The sequence below is a fragment of the Trifolium pratense genome, linkage group LG1 (genome assembly GCF_020283565.1).
Source record: "Trifolium pratense cultivar HEN17-A07 linkage group LG1, ARS_RC_1.1, whole genome shotgun sequence".
NCBI classification, from domain to species: Eukaryota; Viridiplantae; Streptophyta; class Magnoliopsida; order Fabales; family Fabaceae; genus Trifolium; species Trifolium pratense.
The window spans coordinates 2,598,843-2,624,437 of NC_060059.1; the positions used below are offsets into that span (position 1 = coordinate 2,598,843).

Here is a 25,595-nt window from a genome sequence, read left to right on the forward strand (position 1 = left end):
TTAAAGGAGACGGTGAAGAGAGTGGCCTGGAGATTGAAGCATCGTTCTTCGTTTTCAGAAAAGATTGAATTGAAATTTGGGGATAATAGGAGAGTTTATGGTTAGGGTTTGATTGAAGCATGAATTGGTGAGACTGAATTAAATTTTGAGTATAATAGGAATTTAGGGTTAGGGTTTGATTGATTTTTTCTTCAGATGGAACGAATGAAAGATTGGTTTTTTGTTTTGGTTACAGAATGAAAGATTGGTTTGGTTTGGTTTGGAACATCATGCATGGGTAAGTCTTAGAACATGAAGAAGATTTGGTAAGTCTTGGAACATGGATAAGATTCGCAAACAAACAATTTGTGTTTGTCAAATTTCTCTGATTAATAAATAAATTTTAAATAATGTGATTTTAAATGAAGTTAAGTGAGATGACGTGGCGAAAGATTGATTGATAATTTAAATAAGATTTTAACTTTATAAAAATCACATTATTTTAAGTAGAGCCGTCAAAGCCGATGGTTTGATCCGTTTCTTCACCGGAACGGGCTAAAAAGTCCGAATAAAAAATGGGCTCGAAAAGTAAGGCCCGAGCCCGGCCCTATACGGACTTTGGGCAAGCCCGCATTTATTTATTTATTTATTTATTTTTCTAATAAAATATTGAATTGGCAAAAAATTGTTTTTTTTTTTAATTTTGTTGTTTAGCGCAAAAAAAACATATATTTATCGCGCGCCCTATTTTTAGTCATCCGCTACCTACTAATTTTTCGTGCGCCCTATTTTTATCCATGCGCTACCTACGAGTTTCTCGCGCGCCTTATTTTTACTCATGCGCTACTTACTAGTTCCTCTCGCTCCCTATTTTTACTCATCTGTTACCTACGAGTTTCTCGTGCGCCCTATTAAAAAACATATATTCATCGCACACCTTATTTTTAGTCATCTGTTATATACTAGTTTTTCGGGCGTCCTATCTTTACTCATCCGCTACCTACGAGTTTGTCGCGCTCCTTATTTTTACTCATCCGCTACTTACGAGTTACTCGAGTGTCATAGTTTTACTCATCTATTACCTAAAAGTTTCTCGCACGCGCTATTTTTAGTCACCCGCTACCTACTAGTTTCTGGCGCGCCCTATTTTTACTCATTCGCTACCTACGAATTTCTCGCGCGCCCTATTAAAATAACTTTACACTTGTTTTAGAGATTTTTAAAAATTTTATGATTCAAAAATTTTTATAACTAAATCATTTGAATTTTGAAGCTTTTATTAAAATTATGGATTTATCAACAAAAAAAAACCGTTAGAATTAAAATTGCATTTGAAAATTGTTAGAGTTAGTTACTAACAGAATTGCATTTGAAAACCATTTGCTATATTTTGAACCGTCACAGTATCACTCAGTATCACTCTCCTTCTATCTTACACATCTCTCGAAGTTCAAGATTTCAATTTCACAATCAAGGTTTCAACTTTCAAGATTGTTGAATTTTGCGGTGCTTCTACACACCAGGTTTCAACCGTGTGAGTCTTATTATTTTATTGATTTATTGTCACAAGTCTTATTGTTTGTTTTATTAATTTGCAGAAAGAAACAATGGACATTGTATGTGCAAAGAAAGGTGGTTGTACAACAATATTCAAGTGTGATCTCTCTAAAACTGGATTTAGAGGAGCAACTGGATTGTTTCATTCTCAAGACAGGAAGTGGTATGTGTTTGTTTTTTTTCATTTAACTATGTATGTGTTTATGTGTTTGTGGAATATGTATGTGTCTGCCGTTTGTTTCATCCAACTTCCGTTTTCTTTCTTTTCATTACTTTTTTATTCTTTTTCTTGAGAAAAGAGCACTCTTTCTAAACTTGTGTCTGCCATTTTGTTTGCTCCAAGCAAGTTGTACACAAAATCTTTCTGTGTTGATGATGATGTTTATGTAAGTTGTTGATGATGATGTTTATGTAATTTCACTCTTACTAATTTCACATTCCTTTTCCAAACACCCTTGTCGTTGTTGATGATGTTTATGTAAGTTTGTAGAAAAGGAAACTCAAAACTCTCAATTGATCAAGGAAGAAGATAAAGGGAAAAACTGGGTCTGTTACAATAACGATAAACATTTCATGGGTCTAACAGTTTATCTAACTAGGTACTAATTTATGCAGCTAATTACACAGTTAAGTAATTAAAATAACGATAAACATTTCATGGGTCTAACAGTTTCTTCCATAATAGAGATACAAAAAGTGATTAAATTGTGGTAAACCTGAATTTTTTGGAGTGAAATCATAGTTAGGTAGAGTGGTGGGATTGTAGAAAATTCAAAAAAATAAATAAATGATGGTGAAAAGTAACAGTTTTGAATGTTAATTTGAATCACACTTAATTCATTTTTAGAAACATTTTATAGCTTCTTAATTTGAAAAAGAAACAAATAAGCTTTCCTCCTCCCTCCCCTCCAAAACCCTCCATCCAAACATACCCAAAATTTCAATTGTAAAGACTGTGATTACTGCAGAATCTGCAAATCTGTTTGTGACTTGTATTTCTGCACGACAGGTTGGAGGTAGTATTTATGAATGTGCTTCCTATTGGAATTTTTTATTAATAGTAAACTTGATTGATATAACCTCTTTCTGCACTATAAGTGATCGGAAAGGAATCCTTTTTATTTTTAAATTTTAATTTTTTGCAAGTGTAACAGTTGGTATTAGCCATGAGGTGTCACTTTGTAAGCTTGGTGTCCACCTTGGTTTTTGTCTGTTATTATGTTGTTCTTAGTGCTTCGAGTTCTTGCACTTCCTAATTGCTTTTTGATCATGTTATATTTGTAGGAATATGTATGTATGTGCTATTCCACTCAAAACCAAGGTGGTCTTGCATTCATTGCAACCTAAAACTCTTCAAGCCTTGTTTAGAATACAAGTTTTGGATATTATAGATATTGCACTAGCTGAATGTGGTAATAAGTTATCTCCTTTTCAATTTTCAAAGTTACATATATATATTGTTTGTTTGTATGTTATTAATTTGGTATATATTTTCTTAGATGTTGAACATATATTCACATCATCATTCACTTGGATGCCTGATATTGAACTGCCTTCAAAATTTTATGTCAAGTTACATTTTAAGAGTGTTGATCCAGTCAAAGTAATTCCTTCAAATGATGATGAATATTTGTCTGCTGAGTTTAAGAAAGAGGTGGCACTTGGTGTTAGAGAACTGCTTTATGATGAGCCTGATATGGAATTAACTCTAAGTGACCATAAGATAGAGCTACACAGCAGTATGCTCAAGTGTGTAAGATTTTCTATTGAAGAAAATTCCACTTTAGAGGCTCTTTTGAAGTTACGTGGGACCACAACAAAAGAAGATCTCTATCAATGGATGCAAATCTTATAACTGTTGATGTGCTTAATGCTTTCATCAACTTTCTTTTTGAGGATGGAGTAGATGAAGAGGACTATGAAGGTGAAGCCATAGGGTTATTAGAGCTTGGTAGGTGTTACATGATGCCATCTCTAACATCATGCATTGAGTTAACCTTGGCAAGAGGCATAAATTTTTCAAATGTGGCATATAACATCCTTTTAGCCAAAGATTACAAGTTAGAGTCACTCAAAGACCAGTGCATGGAGTTTATAATAACATTTGGAGACATCAAAGAAGTTGAAGATGAACTTTTGGACATGGGGCTAGGGGTTAGCTTTGAGACAATGTGTAATAAGTACTGATAGTAGCACTCAATAGTTGGAATGTTTTTGGTGGTGTGTGGTACAATATTTTTTTAGCCTATTGTTTTTTTTTTGAACAAATATCTACTCCATTGATTAGCACAAAGTTAAATTCTTTGTATGTACATGTACCACTTCATTGATAGTTTTACATAAGTTCTTTTGATAGTAAATGCTGATTAATCTTACCCTTTTTGTTATTGATAAAAAAAATCTGATTTTTTTCACCTAATCTCAATGACCCAGGTCCTCAAAATGGCCAATTCATTGTTTTAGATTAATGGGATTATTTCTCATTTGAAAAAGTTTTTTTTTTCAATTCAAATTTGTCTCAATACATTAACCCCTTTGTGGCCTTATCTTTCTTTAGGTGAAGAAAAATGTATGGAACCAAAAGCAAAATTGACCTTGCATTTGAATACCAATCTCAAATATCAGTTTTGAGGCCATGTATTCATTCTAGGAGAGCAAATCTGACTGTAAAAATTCCAAGAACTTTATGGATTTACGGTCGAAGGGAATGTGGATGATGTGAATGTGTTGAATGATGTAAGGGAAAAGGTGAGACAACAAGGTAGAGTTTGGTGGGCATTGGAAGCTAGCAAAGGTGCTAATTGGTATCTTCATACAACTATAGGACAAGGAAGTTCCCTTACATCTTCGTTCAAATTTTTGGCATTGGCTTGAAGAAGTTAATAAGGAAAGGGATACCACCTGTTCTTAGGCCTAAGGTTTGGTTTTCATTGTCCGGTGCTGCGAAGAAAAAGTCCACGGTTCCTCATAGTTATTATGATGATTTGACTAAAGCTGTGGAAGGGAAGGTTACGCCTGCTACTGGACAGATCGATCTTGTGAGTTATTCGCCTTTTTTGTTTATGATCATCACATAATTGAGGTTTTTGACTTTGATCATGTCATATGTTTGTGTGTGCATGATCATCATCATCCTTATGGCCTGTTTGATCACATTTTATAGATGTGTTGTGTTGTTGATCGGTAATCGTTTTCAATTGAAATTGATGGGGGAATCACATTGTCTATTGTCTATACTTTACATTGTTGGTTTTGTGAGAAGTTTTTCAGAAAAATCTTGCTGCAAATTTTGATGATCATCATAGGTTTGACTTTTGTTGTTTTTTTCACCAATGAGCAATAAATTTTTGTAATATGGATGACAATGAGAGTTAAGAATGATTCATAAGAGGTGAAGCATTATGACCTCTATATTTACAACCATTAGTATAATTATGGGATCTATTAGCCTTAGATCTTGTAAATAATGTAAATGTTCTTGAGTCTATGAATTTTTGCCAAGTCAAAATGTAGTTTTGAGAACATGTTAATCAGAAAAATATATGAACTTGTATGATCCTCTCCTCAATGCAGTTTGAAGATTGTGCTCCAACTTTATATATCTGGACTTTTTGGGATTTAGATATTATTTATCTACTTATCCAACAATTTGAATTTCATTATAGTTTGGCAAAGGGAATAACCAGTTTGGCAAAGGAGTGTTTGATGTGATCTTTAAATGGTCATTTGTTATTGATATCTGTTTGAGAATATTTTGAACTTGTCTAGATGTTAAAAAGCTCGCTGTTTTATTCTTTTTATATTTTTTTTAATAACCATTTTGCAGGACCTACCTCGAACCTTCCCTGGTCACCCATGGCTGGACACTCCGGAGGGGCATGCTGCTCTTAGGCGTGTTCTTGTTGCTTATTCTTTCCGTGATTCTGATGTTGGTTATTGTCAGGTATGTGCAGCTCTGATCTCCTTCCTTTTGTGATGTTTTTTCCCCTTGCCAAGTACATCAAAGATAACGCCAGATAAATTTGAATTTGAATCTACGCAATGTCTCGTGTTAGCTTGCCGCACTTGCTACACCAGTGTTTGGATGTTAGTATGTTTCATTCATAAAACTTATTGTGCTCCTACATTTGCTTGCCGCACTTGCTACAACCAGTGTTTAAAAAATTTCAAGTTATGTAAAATACAGTAAACCATGATTCCTTTTGTTAAAGTTGACAATAATATGTGATTAACTTTGATTTAAAACGAATAAATGCATGCTGGACAATGTATTTTCTTAATTACTGACTCTACAATATTTTGGTTCCAGGGTTTAAATTATGTTGCAGCACTGTTGGTTTTGGTCATGAAAACCGAAGAAGGTGCATTTTGTATGCTTGTTGGAAAATGTCATGGTTAGCGACTGCTACACAAACAACTTATCAGGATGCCATGTTGAACAACGAGTGTTTAAAGATTTACTTACTAAGAAGTGCCCAAGGTATTTTAATTTGAGGTTTTAACTGTGTTTTCCTATGTTTATTTCTTAGTAAATTCTGAAAATTGCTGAAATGAAAATGCAGGATTGCTACTCATTTGGAAGCTTTGGAATTTGATGTTTCCCTTGTTACCTACCAGTGGTTCCTTTGCCTATTTTCGAAGAGCCTTCCGAGCAGGCCCGGCTCACAAGCACCTGCAATAAGGGCTGTGGCAGCGGGCCTCCCAAATGTGAAGGCCTCAAAAAAAAAATTATGGAATAGTATTAGTAAAATTGGAGGTGTAAAACGTAATATATTCCTGTAATATATAAAGGTCCAATTGCCAGACCCAATCTCTCAAAAATAAGGAAAGAAACACCCAATTTTTTTGTTTTGACAATAAAAAAAAACTGCTAAAAAACAAAACAATTGCTAAATAAACACCCAATTTTTTTTTTTGACAATGAAACTTTTTTTTTGACAATAAAACAAAAAATGCTAGAAGAATGACTCGTCTAAAGTAATAGTTAGAATGTATTTTATTGTTATTGATAGAATATGAATTTTTTTTAAGTTAATTATAAGGATAATTATTTTCTGTTATTTCAAATTTAAAATTGATGATTTTTTTTAAATTGTATTTATTCTCTATTATAAGAGGTCACTCTTAAAATTTGCATGTGGCCTCTAAAAGCTCGGGACCGGCCCTGCTTCTGAGGTATAGTTCTTTTTTATTTTTTGGCAAATGCTACACGTTAAGGTGCATTTAATTAACTAGTATATCACTTAATTTATTTCAAAAATAGTAATAATCAACTTTATTAATTCTTCAAAAAAAAAACTTCATTAATTAAAAGATATGACCCACTATGTAACGTCCCGAATTTTAATTAGGAATATTTTAGGCGTATTTGATTTATTAGATGATGTCTAATTATGTGCTTATGTGTATTTGTGTGTTTAATTATGTGCTTATGTGTATTTGTGTGTTTATGAATTTTAAATTGATTTTGGTATATTAAGTGTGTTTTTATGTCTTGTGTAATTATTGTGGTTTGAGATTAAATTAGATAGTAGTATAATTTAGGAGTTAGTTATGTGAGAAAATAAATAATTAGAGATTTTGGGATTATTTATGAGAGAAGGAGGTAGAGAGAGAAGTTAAAAACAAAGGGTTTTGGTGAAAGTTGAAGAGAAAGAAGAGATGAGGAATGCAAATCTCGTTTTTCAACACAGCAGCCTCGCAAAAACTTTGATTCCCAATTCGTTAACTGTTGGATTTCCTTCAAATTTTGAGGGTAGGTTCACAACACCTGAGGCCAACTTTTGACCGTTCGTATCGTTGAAACAAGGTCTGAGGTGGAAGAAATAGAGTTCTGATTGCACCATATTTTTGGGGAGAAAAAGAGGGAAAGAGGCAAGAACATGATGGAGCTTCAAGAACCATTGTCATCCATTTCTTTTACAACCAAAGGTATGGGAAGTTTATGTATTAAGTAGGATTGGGTTATAGAATAAACAGGGACGGATTCAGTGGGGGGCGGGCAGTGGCCAAGGCCCCCCCTCCTCCTATATATGAATGTACATATGCTATATATTTTCCATTACACTCTCTCACAGACATTGATCATATACATACATATAAACTAATATTATATATATTATAATATTGTAAAACAAAACACACATAAATATATATTATAGTGTGTGTATATAGAGTAAAACAATAATTTGTTCCCTAAATATATGAGAGGTTGTCAATATAGTGTATTATTAATGTATTAATGTTAATATAAATTAATTAATTTTATTTAATTCTTATTTTTGGCCCCCGGTCGAATGAGTTTCTAGATCCGTCCCTGAGAATAAAAGAGTAGCCAAGCTTCTCTCTCCCAAATATTCTATGATTCTCCTTGGGAGAGGGTTTGTGTGAAAACCCTTGAGCAGAGAATATGTCTTTATGATTTTTCATTAAAAATCCATGTTTGAGTTGTTGATTGGTAGTGATTTATGCAATAAAAATTCATGTTTGAATTGTTGTTGTTCATGTTGAATACTTTTGGAAAAATGGATTTTTTATGATAAACTATGAATTTGAGATTGTGTGTAGCTAATTTGAGTGTGTTGGAGTTGTCTTAAATGTAGAATAAATGTAAGGATTACACTCAAGCATTTGTGACTCTTGCTTTGAAAGATTCTCTCGTTGATGTTAATGGAAAGAAATTGATTTTCATCCCATGGTTTAGTACAATCCATTAAGTTCCGTAGCCTTGTTCTAGGACTAGTCTTACTTGAATTTGGAAACCATAAACTCCATTGGAGGAACTAATATGTCTCTAGGAATTGTACCCGTCTCTAGTGGAAGGATCCCTGTTGGATTAACCTTACCCTTGTCTAATATAATTGGGTCTATAAATATGCCTAAACATTTTCATGTGTCGGTTCAGTGTGTACTCAATAGAATCTGATCATTCTACACTTATATACCTTCTTATCATGTTAACTAAATTTACTATTTTTGGTGCATAATTTTCGTTTTCGATAGCTATTTTATACTGTTTTGAGTATTTAATTGAGTCTAAATAATTCTTTTCACAATAAGCTCGAGGAGTAATTTAGGAGAGAAGTATTTTGAAAATAAAATAGACTTAGTAGTAATTAACTAGATGATTAGAGAGTGTTAATCGGTGTAGTTGAATGGATTTAGGATTAGCTAAATTATTTTATCTAATCTTCGAAAAGATGACAGTGATGAATATATGAATGAAACTAAATTGATGTGTTAGTTGATGCATTTAATTGATAAACTTTACTTGTGGGTTTATTGATGAAGTTTCATTGACGTGAATTATTGATGAATTCTATTCGTGTACTAAATGATGAATTTTATTGGTGTATGAATTTCTTTTGGTGTATTAGTGATGTGTTCGTGCTTATGCACAATGATGAGGTGTGATTGTTCATGAATATAAGTATGATGTTCAATTTATTGATGATGATAAATGATGATTTATCATGAACAGATGTATTCTAAAGACGATGATTTAGAATATTTGGATTATGTTATCCATATTATGTTGATGTTATAGTTGATATAAAACCATATGTTTGGTATATGCACATTCATGCATTCATAAGTTGTGTCTATTGATGAGTATTCTAGAGATGATGATCTAGTTTACTGTTGTTTTAGAGACGGTGATCTAAAATATTTGGAATAAGTTTTCCAAAATTATGATGATGGGTACCACATGCATATAGGTCGTGTCTAGAGAGACATTGCATACTTAATTTCAATAGATGAAATGTTGTGTGACCGATAAATTGTTGATTGATATTTGCATAATTGCACACTAAATGATAAGTGATAATTTGTGTGTGTGTTAATTGGTGGGTGCTAAATAATGTGTAATGGTGAGTTGGATATTTAGTAATATATCTCCGATATTCCAAGTAACTAATGTTGTATGATTTTGGTCAAAAAAAAAAATGTTGTATGATTGATTTAATCAATTGATTAGTGATGTGTAAATTGAGGTGTTGATTAAATGGTATAAATGTTGCATGAATTAGTAATGTGATATAATCATGTTTATACCTTGTTGTATATTTCCTATTTTTTTTGCTTATTACATAAACTCACCCTGTTTTGTGTTATGTGTTATGTGCTGGACTCTTGGGAGTCCAGGTTTTCCAGGTTCTTGAGTCTCGTGCTCAAGTTCTTGATGAAGCTCCGCTCTGATTGTGACACGAGGGAAGAGTTCATAGAGTCATTTACTCTGTCATTTTATTTTTAATTTAAAATGTTACTTTTTAGAAAAGAAAAATATTTTTAATAGTGATACTTATGCTAATTTATTTTCATTAGCCATGTATAAAGAAAAATGTAATACCTTAAACCAATATTTTTATAAGTTATTTTGACTTCAAGCCTATTTATTATTTATAACCGCTGCGTAAATTTTAAAAGCATTCTTGAATTAGAGTAACTTTTGAATATTGGGTTTAGGGCGTTACACACTATATTTATTACTTACTCCGTATTTTTTACTCTCTCCGGTCTTTTTTTATAAAGAACACTTTGAAAAAAAAATTGATCTTTTTTATAAGAAACTTTGATCAACTTTTAAGTGTTTTAAATGTTCAATTTCACTTATGTTCTTATTTATTATGAAAGATAATTTAAAAATAAGTAAGTTAATTGAATAAAGTGTAATTATATAACTGTATACATGGAATAAATTTAAATTTATAATAGTATTAAATGAAAATAACTATGTTAAATGCATTTTCTTTATCGGTGTGATTTTTCAAATTGTTCCTTATAAAAAAAGACCGGAGGGAGGAATTAATAAAGTTGATTTTTATTATTTTTGAAATATATTAAATAAGATACTAGTTAATTAAATACATCTTAAAATGCGCACTTAGGACACATTTTTTTTTCTTCTTTAACATAAATTATAGAATAGTATGCTGCGAACAAAGTAATATTTCAACAATTTTCACTTACTATTGTAGATGAAGGAAAATGTATTAAAGTCGCTTAATAGTAGCAAAGGAACAACAAAAATCATGAAATATTTTGTAAATTACATCCTTATCAACCGTTCTTAGGAAATCATAAATGTTCGTTCGAACGGTGTGAAATTTTTTAAACTCCACAAGTAAACATGCACACTGATCTCTCAAAGTCTTCGATTCATAGCGGTATGCTATCTTCATCCTCTCAACTACATTTTGTGTAATGATATCTCTTATGAGCCTTTTCTCAATATCTTTTATCATATCAATTACATCATACTACTCTGGCCTCTTTTGTAAGTAAATATGCTTATTTGTACACTTATTAAAAAGTTATTTTTTTGTTTTAATTTTATGTAATTTTTTTATTACAATCCTAAAATGACCTTAAATTTGTATCGGAACTCTACGATCATTTTAAAAAGTAGAACACTTAATGAGGGTAATTTTGAAAGAATAACATTAGATAAACTTGACTTTTTTTTTTTTCTGTTTACAAAATAAACTTGACTTTGTTAACTTTTGTTTTTATATTTAAGACCAAAATTTTGTGTTGACTTTTACTTATAAATAAGGTCGGAAAGACTATTTCTCTGCAGCTTCTAATAAATCTCTGACTGTAATTCAGAAGATCCTCATCTCTCACGATATCGTAGAAGTAATCTATAAATTTTTGACAAGGTATAGTTGCCATATCTAACATGGTAATAGTATCAACAGACCCCTCCTCGAAGATTTGCTTAAAAACACTCGAGGACTTTGAACCAAGAGCAAGCTGATGGGCCATAATAATTTGCTTAGATGCACCAACATAGATTGCGGATGTTTTCTCTCCAGGGTTTCTTTTATACCCCTGAATTTTCAATTTTGCCCTTGGAGGTACATCGATTTATACGAACCGAATTAATTTGACCTTTTATCAACTTCGGTTAACATAAACCGCTCGCTTGTTTTTTTCGGTTTATATTAACCGAAGTAGCCTTTAATATGAATCAGAGGCCACACGAAGTCAGTAAGTTCATTTTCTTTTAAAAACAAACCGCAAAACTCCTTTCTTCCTCTCTTGCGCAAATTTGAGACCAACTTCAACATCCAACTTCAAATCATACTTCATCAAATAAGTTTCTTGCCTTTTTTTATCATTCTATGTATTCCTCATCACCATGACATTCTAGATTTTGATGTCTTTATCTCCTTAAATGTTGAATCAATGGATCATGAGATGATTCTCCATTCTTCATTCAAAATTTTAAAACAAAAATAATATGTAGTTAAGTTCTTTCATGTCTCGATTAGTTGAAAGAGATAAATAAATATAGTTAATATTTAATAAACAATATAAATATGCGTACTTACAAAGTTACAATAGCTGTGGTGTTTGAAGATTGCAAACTTGAGAACTCTACCCCAATGCAATATGCCTCAGGCAGCTCAATATCACATATCCAATTAAAAGTGCCTCCTCCTAAGCTTGAGTTGAATTGCCAATCTCTGACTTCTTCTACATTGTGTCCAAGATCCTAATTTGGAAAGATGCAATAGTAAAATAATTGTCCTCTAGCGGATACAAATGAGGTATAAGGCCTGTTTGTTTTAAACAATAATTTTGTTATCATATAGCATAAATTCAAAACATAGTCAAAATCACAATTGTATTTCAAAAATGATTTTTATGAAAATCTATTTGAAATAGTTTCAAAATTAAGTGATTTTTTGAAATTTTGGTATCCCAAAAAAAATTCGATAAAATGATCAAATACCTGAAATAAGATTTTAAGAATAACTATTCAAATCAAATTTTCATTTGAAACTTTTATAAAAAATTTCTTTGTAAAAAAAAAATTAAACAAAATTATTTAACACTATAAAAATTGTGTCTGTCTTCTTGTATAAAGATGTCATCTTAATTTTCCAAACTCTTCTTGTTAATTTTAGTATTGCCAAATGGATTAAAGAAAATATGTAGTGCTGCTGATTGAAGATAATAAAACTACAACGAAAATTAGTAGGTGCTACCAGCACTATATTTTCCTTGTGTTAAAATTTCAACTTACTTTTCTTTTCTCGTTTTTTCATTTTTTTTATCAAATTATGTATTTAACATATGATTCATATATGTTGACAGCTGAAAGTCCATTTGAATACTATAAAAATTAATTTAATAATAACATATAATTAATTTAATAATAATATATAAATTAAAAAAAAAAAATTGATGAAAGATAATAGAATATGGTGTGGACACTTTATTATTATAGTCTATGATAGACCTTTATGATCTAAAGGTGAAAATTTGTTTCCCACCATGGGAGACCTACATGTCTTTCCCATGCTAGACTTTGCCCATAAACCTTATATACATAAATAAAATAAGTAGTTTTAGAACTTTTAATATTGATCTTATCTTATCAAAAGTGTCATGGTAAGTGAAATATGGAAAACCAAAGCTGATGCTGATATCCATAACATCACAAGGACTTTCCTTTGTGCTTGTAAGAATTTTTGGATTGGAAAATTGAAAGCATATGCAAATAATTGTGGTATCATCCATCGAGCCAATGTGCCTATGCCAATAGAAAAATAGATTTAATTTTTTTTGTAAGGAAGCTAAAAAAAAAGAAAAAAGAAAAAAGGAGAGACTATTCACGAAGAAAAAAAGTTCTCATTGCGTCGTTTCTAAGGAGATCACGGACACCATCTGGAGGAGAAGCATGGATCAAGTAGTCGGCATCTGAGGAGGCTCCAAGTTTAGCGAAGAAATCTGCACATATTGATTCCCTTCTCTAAGCGTGTGATAGAGAAAAACATTGGTTTGTGAGAGAAGCTCTTTTATATCTTGGATCAATACAGCATGAATATTGATTCCCTTCTCTAATACAGCATGAAAAATAGATTTAATAAATATATACAAGATGTACCTTATATAATTATAGTTAAAAGAAAATTTAATTAAGTCGCAACCATTTTAAAAAAAATCTAGAACAAACAGGCTCATTAGAGTGAGATATCATTATTCTCCTAAAGAAATAAATAAAAAATAGAGAAATACTTGTGTGGTCTCTTAAAATTTGGTCTCAATTTGATCACATACACATAATAACACATATCATTTAATTATAATAAAATACATATTATTTAATTAATTTTTCTTTGTACTTTTTTCTCAACAATGTTTGTGTGACCAAATTAAGACCAAATTTTAAGAGATCACACAAGTATTTCTGATGCATGCAAAATAATAAAACAGAGAGAAAGAGAGAGAGTGAGAAAATAAAATATACTCCCCCGTCCCATAATATAGGCAAAAAAAATATTTTCACACTTATTAACAAAAGTAAAATTTGATAATTTTAAGGATGACTTTTTGTGTTTTTGTTGAAATAAGTTTCATGGGAAGATGTAAAAAGAGTTTTTATTGATTATTGATTATGGTGAAAAGAAGAGAGAGAGTAAATTAAGTAAAAGTCTATCTTGAAAATGATAAAAATTAATTTTTTTTTCTTATAATTTGGGACATAAAAAAGTGACTTTTTTGACTTATAATATGGGACGGAGGGAGTATACCATTGCCACAGCAATTTTGAATGTCTCGGATATGCGCTCGGGTTCATTCTGATCCAAGTAGTTGCCATTCACTTTCCAGCGAGCCAAAGTAACCCACTGATTTGGGTGACAATTTAGGCCATTGTTATTCTTTCCGGTTCTTTCTCTAAAGAAAAATACAAAATAATCTCAAATTCTTATTTTATTCATTATATATAGAGCTATGAATAAGTTAATCATATCTTTTACAAAATAAATTAATCCTAAAATTTTTAATATTATCTTATTTTAAATATAAATTTAACCTATATTTAAATCTAAAATATTTTAAAAAATATATAGCAGACAAACATATTAGGCTAAATTACACCTTTGACCATTATAATTTAAAAACTGCAATTTTAGCCCCTATGTTTCAAAATAGCAGTTCTAACCCCCTATGTTTATTCCTTTTGCAAAATGTCAATTTTGACCAAATCAACGCTGATGTGGCAAGTCACTTAAGTGACCCAGCTGTCACATCAACTTTTTTTGTCACTTATTATTTAAATTAAATAAAAAAAAGGAACAAGTCAGGTGTGACTATCTCCCGTAAAAAACAAATATTAAGACTATCATATATATATCCAAAAATAGAAAACAATGTTTTCCATAAGGTATTCCATTTTCTCACATCGCAAGATGCAAATCGTGAAATCCTAACCCTATAAAAAGACATTAAAATAGAACAAATTCTTCTCATTGATCTTCAATTCATCACCCCTCTTCAACAAAGCTCCTATAATCTTCTCCTGTCTTACTCAAACCTTCATATTCTCATGTTTTTGTGGTACATACGGTTCATCTCCAAGAAAGACACTTTAGGGTTCAAAACGACATAGCAAGAAGAGAGAAATCAAACAACATAACTTGAGATTGATTCACAGTAGAAATCGAACAACATACCTTACGATTGAAAAGAGGATTTTTTTTGTGATTTACTTAGTAAATAAATCTTTATCTTTATCTTTATTATTATAAAAGGAATAACACTGTTTAACACTTAAGCAATCACTTAACCCTAATTTTTTCCTCATAATCCCTCTCTTAATGACCACCCCAACTACTTTGACATTATTATTTCTCTCTCTCCTAATTTTCCTCTCTAATCTAATTATGCACTTGCTGTTTTTATTTTTCCTAAAAATTATACTATATTCTCTCTCTCTTCCATCTTTGCTTTCTCTCTCGATCCCTTTTTCTCTCCATTCTCTCCCACTTTATCTCTCTCAATCTCTCATATTTTTCTATGTAATTTTTTTTCACTTCTTTCTCTCCAGACTCCAATGACATGCTTTCTCAAATGGAGCTTCAACCTATTTGAATTTTTTCCTCAAGAAAGTCATTTTTTTCTCTGAAATTGCTTGGTCCCCATAATCGTAAATCTCATTAGCATAACTAGAGGATGTTTGCATGAATTGAATCCACCTGAAAGAGAGGTAAGATGATTCTGCGAATTTCTCTGTGTGTTGGTGGTTTTTCTGAGTTAATTTTTTTGTTTTGTTTAAGTTTTTATGATTTTTTTTTTTGTTTTTAATGCTGCAAAACATGATTCTTCTTATCCTCATTCTAAGTGACATGAGTTTTATTGTTCACTTTGCAAAGGAAATAAATTCTTTGGAAAGACCTTCCCTAAACTTTCCTTTGAAATTTTCCCAGACAAGAAGAGGCAGTTTGGATTCGGCAATTAAAAATTACAAATTTTTGGTTCAAATTTTCAAGTTAATATCAATAGAAAGTTTTAATTTTCAAGAAATTTGTTTGCCTGGTCTGTTGGGAATGAATTCCATCACTTGAGAGCAAATGTTTGATTCCTTATTATTTTTGAGATAAAATGCATCGTAGGTGTTTGATAAAATGTCCATGCATAAAATTTGGTGTTTAGAACTGTTAAGGATTTGTAGTAAGTGTTATACACTTTGTGTTTTATTTTGTTTTCCTATACTATTTTTTTGATTACTGATAAAAATTATATTGATAATTTAGGATGAAGATGATTCATTGCACTTTGTGGGATGATTTTGCAGTTAGATGCATCGATTTATGGAGAGCCACAAATCATCTGAACCAGTTGTCGTGATACTTTGGTTAGTAATTATTTTTATTGAAATATCTGCTTATATCTATTACGAATAAAATGCAACAATCTAAACCCTAATCTCATATATACAAGGGCGGGAAACAATTAATTAATACATCTGCCAACTAACTCATACTACCTATGTAGAAAACGGTTTACAATGCTGCCATAACTAATCAATTTGGTGGATGTATTTATTGAATTTTGCCACTTACCAATGCCTAATTAATAGTGTTTGTTTGTTTCTTTTTTTTGGTTGATAGACAAAATGGCAAAGCCATTGAAAACTCACACACACAAAGTGGAGTGACCGGGGTTCGAACCCCGGTCCCGACGTCCGACACTAGCAATTTCGGCATTTCTGCCAGTTGAGCTAGGATTTGTGGACAGTGTTTGTTTGTTTCTATTTCCTAAAAATATGGTATTTCTCTTTCATTATGATGCATTGATGCGTGTATCTCTTGAATTACCCTCTCCTATTTTGAAAACTAATCATCTCATTTCTTTCTCCTTTCTTTCGCATCTTATTTTCTTTGTGCAAATCCTTTTCTATTCATGTGTACAATTCATTGCCACCAGTTCAACAAGGACAAGAGGTCCGAAAATCTTCATATTTTTTTCACAATAGCTTATGTTGCCGTGGTATTAGTTGTCGCCGTCTTCGCCGTCATTGCTGCCTCGACTCTATTTCATTCTTCACCGGTATTGTCTCTTGCCATTTTCATTTTTCTTCCCCTTTTAATTTCCTCTTTCATTTCCTTAGATATTTTCTGCTCTAAAACCCCATAAATGTTTCATTCTCATATTTCTTCTTTCTCCTCTCTTTTGACATGCCTGGCAACGACAATGAATTAACGAAGCGCACACAACGGCATCGACTTCCTCCAGCGCAGAGGTAAGGGTTCAGATTCACATCCATTCAATTTTGGTTCTTTCAATTTATTGGGTGATTGTTCTTCTAGCTTTTACTCACATAATTTTTTTGGTATGTAAAATTATAGATTTCTCCTCATTCTGATATGTAATAGTATTAGTTTTGCCCTGAGATTGAGTTTTTGACTTTATCAATGAACCAACACTTTAGTTTTGATTATTTTGTTACAAATTCATTTATTCTTAATGGATGTTAGATTTTACATGTGTTTGTTTAATTTTCTTTTATAGCTGTATCATGTTTTGCCTTTTTTTCTTCTTCTCTGTATTTTGGGAGTAAATTGCATTTTGGGTTGGTAGAGATTTGAAATCATTATGCATAGAATGAAATTAGTTATGCTTTGAACATTGTTTGGGTTGGGCTGATATTTATCACAATATCTTTCGGATTAGGTAACATAGTGTTTCTAATCCCATGTTTACAATTGTTGGTGGTATGTCCAATGTAATTCTATTTAACATGAATTGCTATGGATACATGTTTCATTTATTCAAGACTAATCCCATGTTAGTTTCTTTATATTAGTTAATGTGTTGACTGTTGTTTATTGACATTTGACTCATTATGCCGGGAATCTCAACATAGTTTCAATAGTTCAAAAAGTAGCAGAATTAGCTTTACTGATCTTGCTGAACAGGAATAGATCAGTTGTTGGGGCAACATAGAATGTCTAAGGGATGCTCTAGCTAAGTTGTAAGTTGAAATTAATATATGATATGATGGTTGAAATTAATATCTTGATCTTATTTTACTTCTTCATTCTTTCTAACCACTGTTTCATTTCATCGATGCAGACACTTATGCTCTTACTAAATAATCTTTCCAGGAAAATAGAAGTTCCAATCACATACTTTAAATTCTATAAATGTGAGTATGATAATGATTTAAGACCGAGTTAGTATGTGGCTTCTTAGTGATTCAGATTTTTGACGCTTTCAACTCATATAGTTTATATTTCTTGGTGAAGCACATGCTATGTAATATATGATTCAAATTTTGTAAGTATATGAATAATACATGTCAGAGTAGTGTTTGTTTGTACTTTTCACATTTTTTTTTGGTATGGCCTCCAAACTCAATCAAACACAAGAATATCCACATCTAATAAAAAATGAAAGTTTTATTTTGACACCATAACAAATTAGTTTGGAATTTTTATTGTTATTACGAGTTCAGATAACAAAATATATCATATTATAAATTAGACAAGTTAGTAAAGTATGAACTATTTTTTTTGGACTAAATGGACAGGCATGAGTTAGGATCCTCTCCATTTCCAATTTTTTCCATTTCCTCCATTATTATGTAGTTTTGGGAATATAAATGCAAAAATGTGACATTAAGTGGGTCCAAATATCATTTATACACCCCAAAATATTTAAAAACTTTGGTAATGGAAGAAATGGAAAATATGAGAAATGGAGAGGATCCCAACTCGCCAGGCATGATGATTTGTTTAATTCATGTATTCTTTCCTTTTTGTGTTTACTAACAGCCAACAGGTGTGACGACTAATTGAATTTATTCAATGTTTGCTATGAATTATTTACTATTTTTATATGAAAACAATAATTCAATATATTTTGTCATGTTATACAATTAAATTTAATATAGTGGGGTGATTTGGCAGTATAAACGATTAATATTAAATAATATAGTAAAATTATTTTACACTGTCGTTGTAAATTCTATTTGCTCTAACAAATTCACAATTTATTGATGTTACATATATGACCCGTGCGAACGCACGGGCAAAATGTCTAGTGATAGTTAGTACTATAATACTCCCTAATCCTCTAATTAATTTCCCTCCAAACAACCTATTAATTAATTAAAATTAAATTTTTTTAAAAAAAAAACGAGGTTGCATAGAAAAAAAACGCCCCACCCATGCCTTAATTGTAGTTCATTGAGCCACTCAATATAAGGTATATGGAGCCACATAAAAGCATTTAAACATGTGTTCCCTATATATGCTATTTACAAGGCCTGATTGAATTTTTCTAATAAATAGCATTTATTGTTTGTATTTCTTAAAAATTGGTCACTTTCTCTCTCAGTTTTCTCTCTCTCCCTCTCTCATATCGCTCACTCTCTCTCCCTCTCTCATGTAATTCTCTGTATACAAATTTCTCCTGTCTCTCCGATATATGCCTTCTCATTCCTGCATTTTATTTCATTCTAGCAAGCTTCACCTTTACATTTTGCTTTGTGATTGTCCTCTGCAGGTTTGAATGGAGCGCACTAGGAGGAGTTTGGTGGTGGTTGAGGGGATTCTGAGATGAATTCATTGAAGGAGTCATCGATCAGTAAGGTATTTATAGTTACAATAATATTTTACGGGTACAACACCTCCATGACTGTGTTTTGCCAATTTTAGACTTTAATCCGTTGCTTCTATTCCAGGATTTAGAAGAATGGAACCTGAATGGCCATGAAAGTAAGTTTTAAATTTTATCTACCTTTTTGTTTCTTTATTTTCATGAAATCAACATTTATACACTTTTGTGTCTTGCTATTATTGAAATTCCTTTTGAATCTGGTCCAAGAAGCAAGCACCTATAGAAGGAAGTGATCATAGATTTAGGTGGAGATTATTTGATAAGACAGAAAGAAACTGCAAGTGCGAGAAGAAGAGTTTGACATATTCAGTTTGCTTAATGTAAGTTTTAAATTGGGGTTTTTAAACTTAGTGTTCTTTCTTCTCCAGTTGCTGAATCTAACAACGTTGAGATTCTTTTGCAGGGCTCATTGGCAAATTAAGGTATTTTTTATTGTACTTTTAATTTTTGATTAGTTTTCTATTTCTTTTTTTATTGCTTTTATGATTCTTAACTTTAATATGATATCATGCTATTTCTATTCTTGCTTAATAATTCTAAGTCTCAGTATACTCTTACATATATCTTGACCTATTTTATTGTTAACATTTTAAATTTGTTTATCAAATTGAAGTTTTTGTAATTACAGAAATATGGACTACTCAAATTCAACTTAATCAATGAGTTAATTTCATTAAAAAAAAATTACCATTAGTGACAATAGTTGTATATTTGTGAACCATCTATGATATTTGCATCATGTTATACAGTTTTTATGATCTCTTATCCACTTTAATGATTTGTACCTTTTGGAATGATCTAGGACATATTGCTCTGTTATTGGCATTTGGAAGTACTTATGTAGTTTTATGGCATTTGGAATGTTTTTATGGTCTTCTATTGGATTCATATTATGTAGTTTTAAGTATGCTTTTCATAAGTTTAATAAAATACTGACATAACTTGAAACTGATATGCTTCACGAGGCTATCAAAGAAACGAATTACTCATTTTTCATGTCCTATGTATAAGCAATCGGTTTCTCTATAAAATTTAAATTGATGTCCTTGGCTAATTGATATTTTATTCTTTAGCTTCATTTTGGAAATGGTAATTGATGTACTTGGCTAAATTGATGTGCAAATTTTTGAAAGAAAATATTGTTGAAAAATGAATATGCAAATTTTTTAGCATAGTTTATTTGATCTTTATATGCTGCAGAGCCTCTCTTGCAGAAAGTTGAAGCAACATATCATTTTCACTTGAAGTTTCAGCTTAATTGGCTCTTCATTCTTTCTAACCACTGTTTCTTAATTGTTGTGTTATATGGTAGCAATGTTACTTGCAAGATAACAATTGTGGAAGAAGGCAGTATCAATCCTATCTTGAAGTTTCAGCCTTGGAATAAATTTTTTTAATTTATTTTCTCAATGTATGATGTAATGTTAGAGAATGATATGGTTGTTTTGGTAACATACAATAGCTCTTAACTTTCTTGGCAATGACATCTTAAAGAAGGAAATGTAGTGAATAACATTTGTGTTAGAATTCATATTGATTAATATTTCTATTGTTCTTTGTGCAAAATATAATTCAAAGATATAAAAATTAATTAGAAATACACATCCTTTATTTGAAAGTTTTGTTTTTGTATGATATGGTTCATACTATTTAATAGTTGTATCCTACTAATGTTGGTGTTCTTTATGTTTGTTAAATTGTTCTCGATCAACATATAGTGATTGTCTACCGCTGTAGTGCTTCTTGATATGTAAATAAATTTGGATGTAATCTCCATGTTTTTATTAATCATAAACATATAGTATACTGTATCTTATATGTGATTCTTTTAGAGGTAAAAAAAAAAGGTTTGGGAAAGGTGAAGAGTTGAGTAGAGTTTTAATGCATCCCATTCACTGCGTTATTCTCTTTTTAAAAATAAAACTGGATTAAACTGCATCGAAAAATCAAAGACATGGAAAGCATTATACTATATGCAGCACCTTCAATGCATTAATTTTTTTTTTTTGCATTAATGCATTCACTGCATTAATAATAGCATAGTATTACTATGTCAATTAAAATGTAGTATCAAACATTTGATTATAGAACTGACCTCCAAACCATGTTAGGCGGTCCCGTGGGCTGATTACTTTTCTATATCAATTGGCTTTGTTTATATCTCATATATTTAACTATAAGGCATTTTTTTAAAAAAAAACTATAAGGCCTTTTTTAATATAATTTGTATTGATTTATTGATTTTAAATATCTTTTATAATTCCATTACACGGACTACTTTCAATTTCACTATATTCATATTTTGATTTTGCTATTTAAATAGTATATCTGACAATTCACAAAATCCGTGCAACGCAAGGATCTGAGTCTAGTAATAGATAGATGGAAAGAAAGTTACACCTCAAGTGACTTCTTTCTTAAATTTATTTTATATTTTAATTTAGTCTCTTACGTTTCCATTAGGTTTAAATTTAATCATTTTCATTAAATAAATTTGGCAATCAATTTCCATACGTGGACAGACACGTGGACACGCTGGCACATGTATAGTTCAAATGATATTAATGACAAAATTAATGTAAAAGACTAAATTTAAACCTAATGCAAACCTAAATGACCAAATCAATACTTTTTAAACATAATAAACCAAATTAAAATATAAAATAAATGTATCTCTATATACCTTGGTTTCAACATCCCCTCTCGATATTATCGTTCCTCCCTTTGTCAATTACTTGTAAAACATGTTATCTGCTATTGTTAGTTTGTTTATTGAGTTATCTACAACTAACTTGATTTTTTGTATTTGACTAACTATATAAAGTCTCCATTTGGATTGTCAAAGTAGTTTATGATAAAATAGCTTATAAAAAATTTTCACTTAGTATAAACTTTTAAAATAGCATAAAACCTAATTTATACTGCATAAGCTGTTTGCATAAACTCAAAAATAAGCTAATCAAAACGAAGCCAAAGTCAATTAGAATTAGTTCTGATAGATGGATTTAGAACAAAATTCAGTTAGAGAAGAGGGAAAAACACAAGAGAAATATACACAAAAGTGAGAGATGACAATACAAATATCATATAAACAAAAATGATCTTATAGAATTATAAAAATTTACCAAGTAGCATGATTAAGAAAAATGTATTAAAGTCCCTCGATAGCAGCAATAACACTACAAAAATCACGAAATACTTTGCGAACTACCTCCCTATCAACCGATTCTAGGAAATCATAAAGGTCCATTCGAATGGTCCAAAATTTTTTAAACTCCAAAATTAAACGCACACACCGATCTCTCAAAGTCTCCAATTCATAGCGGTATGCTATCTTCATCCTCTCAACTACATTTTGGGTATTGATATCCCTTGCGAGCCTTTTCTCAATATCCTTTATCATATCAGTTACATCATATTTCTTTGCAGCTTCTAATAAATCCCGACTGTAATTCAGAAGATCCTCATCTCTCAAGATATCGTAGAAGTAATCTATAAATTTTTGACAAGGTATAGTTGCCATATCTGAGATGGTAATAGTATCAACAGACCCCTCCTTGAACATTTGCTTAAAGACACTCGACTTTGAACCAAGAGCAAACTGATGGGCCATAATAGTTTGTTTAGATGCCTCTACATAGATTGTGATGTCTTTATCTACTTGAATCAATCGATTAAGGGATGATAATTTACATCGCTTATATCCATTAAAGCGGAAAGATTCTCCATTCTTCATTCAAAATTTTAAAACAAAAATAGTTAATAGCTTAGTATGTAATTATGTTATTAGGTTAACAAGTGTTTGTTTAACTCTTGCAATGTGGACAATTTTTTATTTTTTTTGTTTTGAAGATTTTTTCATTTACACCCTCATAGAGTATGTGGCCTTAAGATTGAATTTTGATTTATTGACCATGCCACGTCATCATTTATGATGAATCTTACATCAACATATTACATGAAGGGGAGGTAAACGACTGAATATTCACATTACAAGGGGTAAATAAAAAAAATTGTCCACATTTCAAGGGATAAACACATATTATCCCTGAGTTATTTTATATTTATATCGGTTGAAAGAGATAAATAACTAGAGTAATTAATAGTAAACAATATAAATATGTGTACTTACGGCTGTGTTTGAAGATTGCAAATGTGAGAATTCTAACTCAATGTAGTATGCCTCGGGCAGCTCAATATCACATATCCAAGTAAAAGTACCTCGCCCTGGAAAGTTGAACTGCCAGTCTCTAACTTCTTCTGCATTAATGTAGAAAAGACAAAGTATTTTAGACAACTTTAAGTAGAACAAAAAATTGTCTTATGAGTGAAGGACAAAAATTTCAATTACAATTAAAATGATCTCGTTTAGTTTTTTTTTTTGGTACAAAATGTTTAGTCTTTTTTATTTAGCAAATTAAACGCATGGGTTATGTAAGTGCCAATAATTTAATTATATATGTGGCTAATTTGGGTGCCAGTAATTCTTGTGTGGTTACAAAAATTAAGACACAATTTTAAACTATTGTGATCGCACAAGAATTACATACGTAAATTAAGCACATGTATGCAACCTAAAAAAAGAATGAGAATAGACTTTTGAACATAAAAAATTTATTGTCAAATAATTTTGGTGTATTTTAGAATTGTGTATAAATAGTATAAAGTAAAAGTAAAGATAGAGATAACCATGTAACTATTCAATATACGTTGTTAATTTTTTTATGTTGAAATAGTATATCTCTAAAAAAATATAAAATTAACAAGAAAATATTTACATTTAAACTAATTATAATTAAATCACCTGACATAGCTAGAATTTGACTATGTTTTCCGATAGTGTCCGAAATCTTAATTTGGAAAGAAGCAATAGGGGGATTTAAACCACCCTCAATTTTATAACTGTACTCCATTGGATACAATGAAATAATCTGAGCACCCACAACGCGAGATCTGGATATCATTATTCTCCTGGAGTAATAGAAAGAAGAAAAAAAATTGGCTAATTAAACAATGCATGCAAAATCTACAAATAAAACAGAGAGAGAGAGAGAGAGTGAGAGTGAGAAAATATATACCATTGCCACATAGCAATTTTGAATGCCTCGGATATGTGATCGGATTCATTCTGATTCAAGTAGTTGCCATTCACATTCCATTGAGCGAAGTAACCCAACGATTTGACAAAATAGGCCATTGTTTTTCTGTTTAGTTCTTTCTCTAAAGAAATACAAAATAATCTCAAGTTCTTATTTTATTCATTAGAGTCACATCACTCTATATATAGAGTGATAAATAATACAAATTTTTAAACCATATCTTTTTTTTTAAAAAAAACAAACTTTTTTTTGGTTGAATCGTATCTTTTAAAAAAACTAACTAATTCTAAAAACAAATTTCTAAATCATATCTTTTACAAAATAAACTACTCCTTAACAAATTCTAATATATATAAATTTAAACTATATTTAAATCTAAAATATTTATAAAAAATAAAAAAAAAATCTAGCAGACAGATATATTATCACTTTATATTTTGATCATTAATAGGATTTGTTTATATGATTTGTTTATAGAAATCTAATTTATATAAATTTATATAAGAAAGTCGATTGTTCCGGAAAACTCCGAAATATCCAAACTTACAAATTCTATAAACAAAAAAATTGACATACAAACTTCAAACCTTGATTATTTGTTGTTGTTGTTGATGTTGCATGTATAATTGCTGTGGAGAAGAAGACAACAACGCAGTTTCCGGCACGGTGGGCGTGTTTCCCGGCACGGTGGACGTGTTCCGAACTTGAATTTTATTTGTGGGTTTTGCAGAGGAGATGGAGGAGAGTCTTTATACGGCGATGGTTTATTAAAATATAGTTTATGGTTCTCAGGATCTAGCCAAGAAGGTGGCGGCTGAGAAACTAAAAAATGTCTCCGATCTAAAAACAAACTTGACTGAAAAAATATGATAAGAAAAGGATGGAAAGATGGTGATGGTTGCAAACAGACAAGGTGAGAAGCAGACACAGTTGTTGGAGGTGTGGTGGCGGCGGCTAGGTTTCTTAGAGGAGGGAGACCTTCTCAATTTTTTTCTTTCTAAAGAGAGAGAAAGAAAGTTAAAAATGAACAAAATTGGACAT

At 30.8% G+C, this 25,595-nt stretch overlaps 1 protein-coding gene, 1 long non-coding RNA gene and 1 pseudogene across 2 annotated transcripts; 2 read left to right on the forward strand and 1 right to left on the reverse strand.

The window, feature by feature from the left end:
• Positions 1-3,915: 3,915 nt before the first annotated feature.
• On the forward strand, positions 3,916-6,372 carry LOC123900651 (annotated as a pseudogene).
• A 646-nt stretch (positions 6,373-7,018) lies between these two features.
• On the forward strand, positions 7,019-9,965 carry LOC123900667. Its single transcript, XR_006806141.1, has 2 exons — positions 7,019-7,467; positions 9,682-9,965. It is a non-coding gene; the product is annotated as an uncharacterized LOC123900667 (long non-coding RNA).
• A 12,573-nt stretch (positions 9,966-22,538) lies between these two features.
• LOC123900744 (BTB/POZ domain-containing protein At1g55760-like) lies at positions 22,539-25,595 on the reverse strand. Its single transcript, XM_045951529.1, has 5 exons — positions 25,142-25,595; positions 24,534-24,675; positions 24,260-24,426; positions 23,588-23,715; positions 22,539-23,185 (listed from the first exon to the last, which is right to left on the reverse strand). Exons 2-5 carry the CDS (start codon positions 24,650-24,652, stop codon positions 22,607-22,609), a joined length of 993 nt encoding a protein of 330 aa, XP_045807485.1. The 5' UTR covers positions 24,653-24,675; positions 25,142-25,595; the 3' UTR covers positions 22,539-22,606.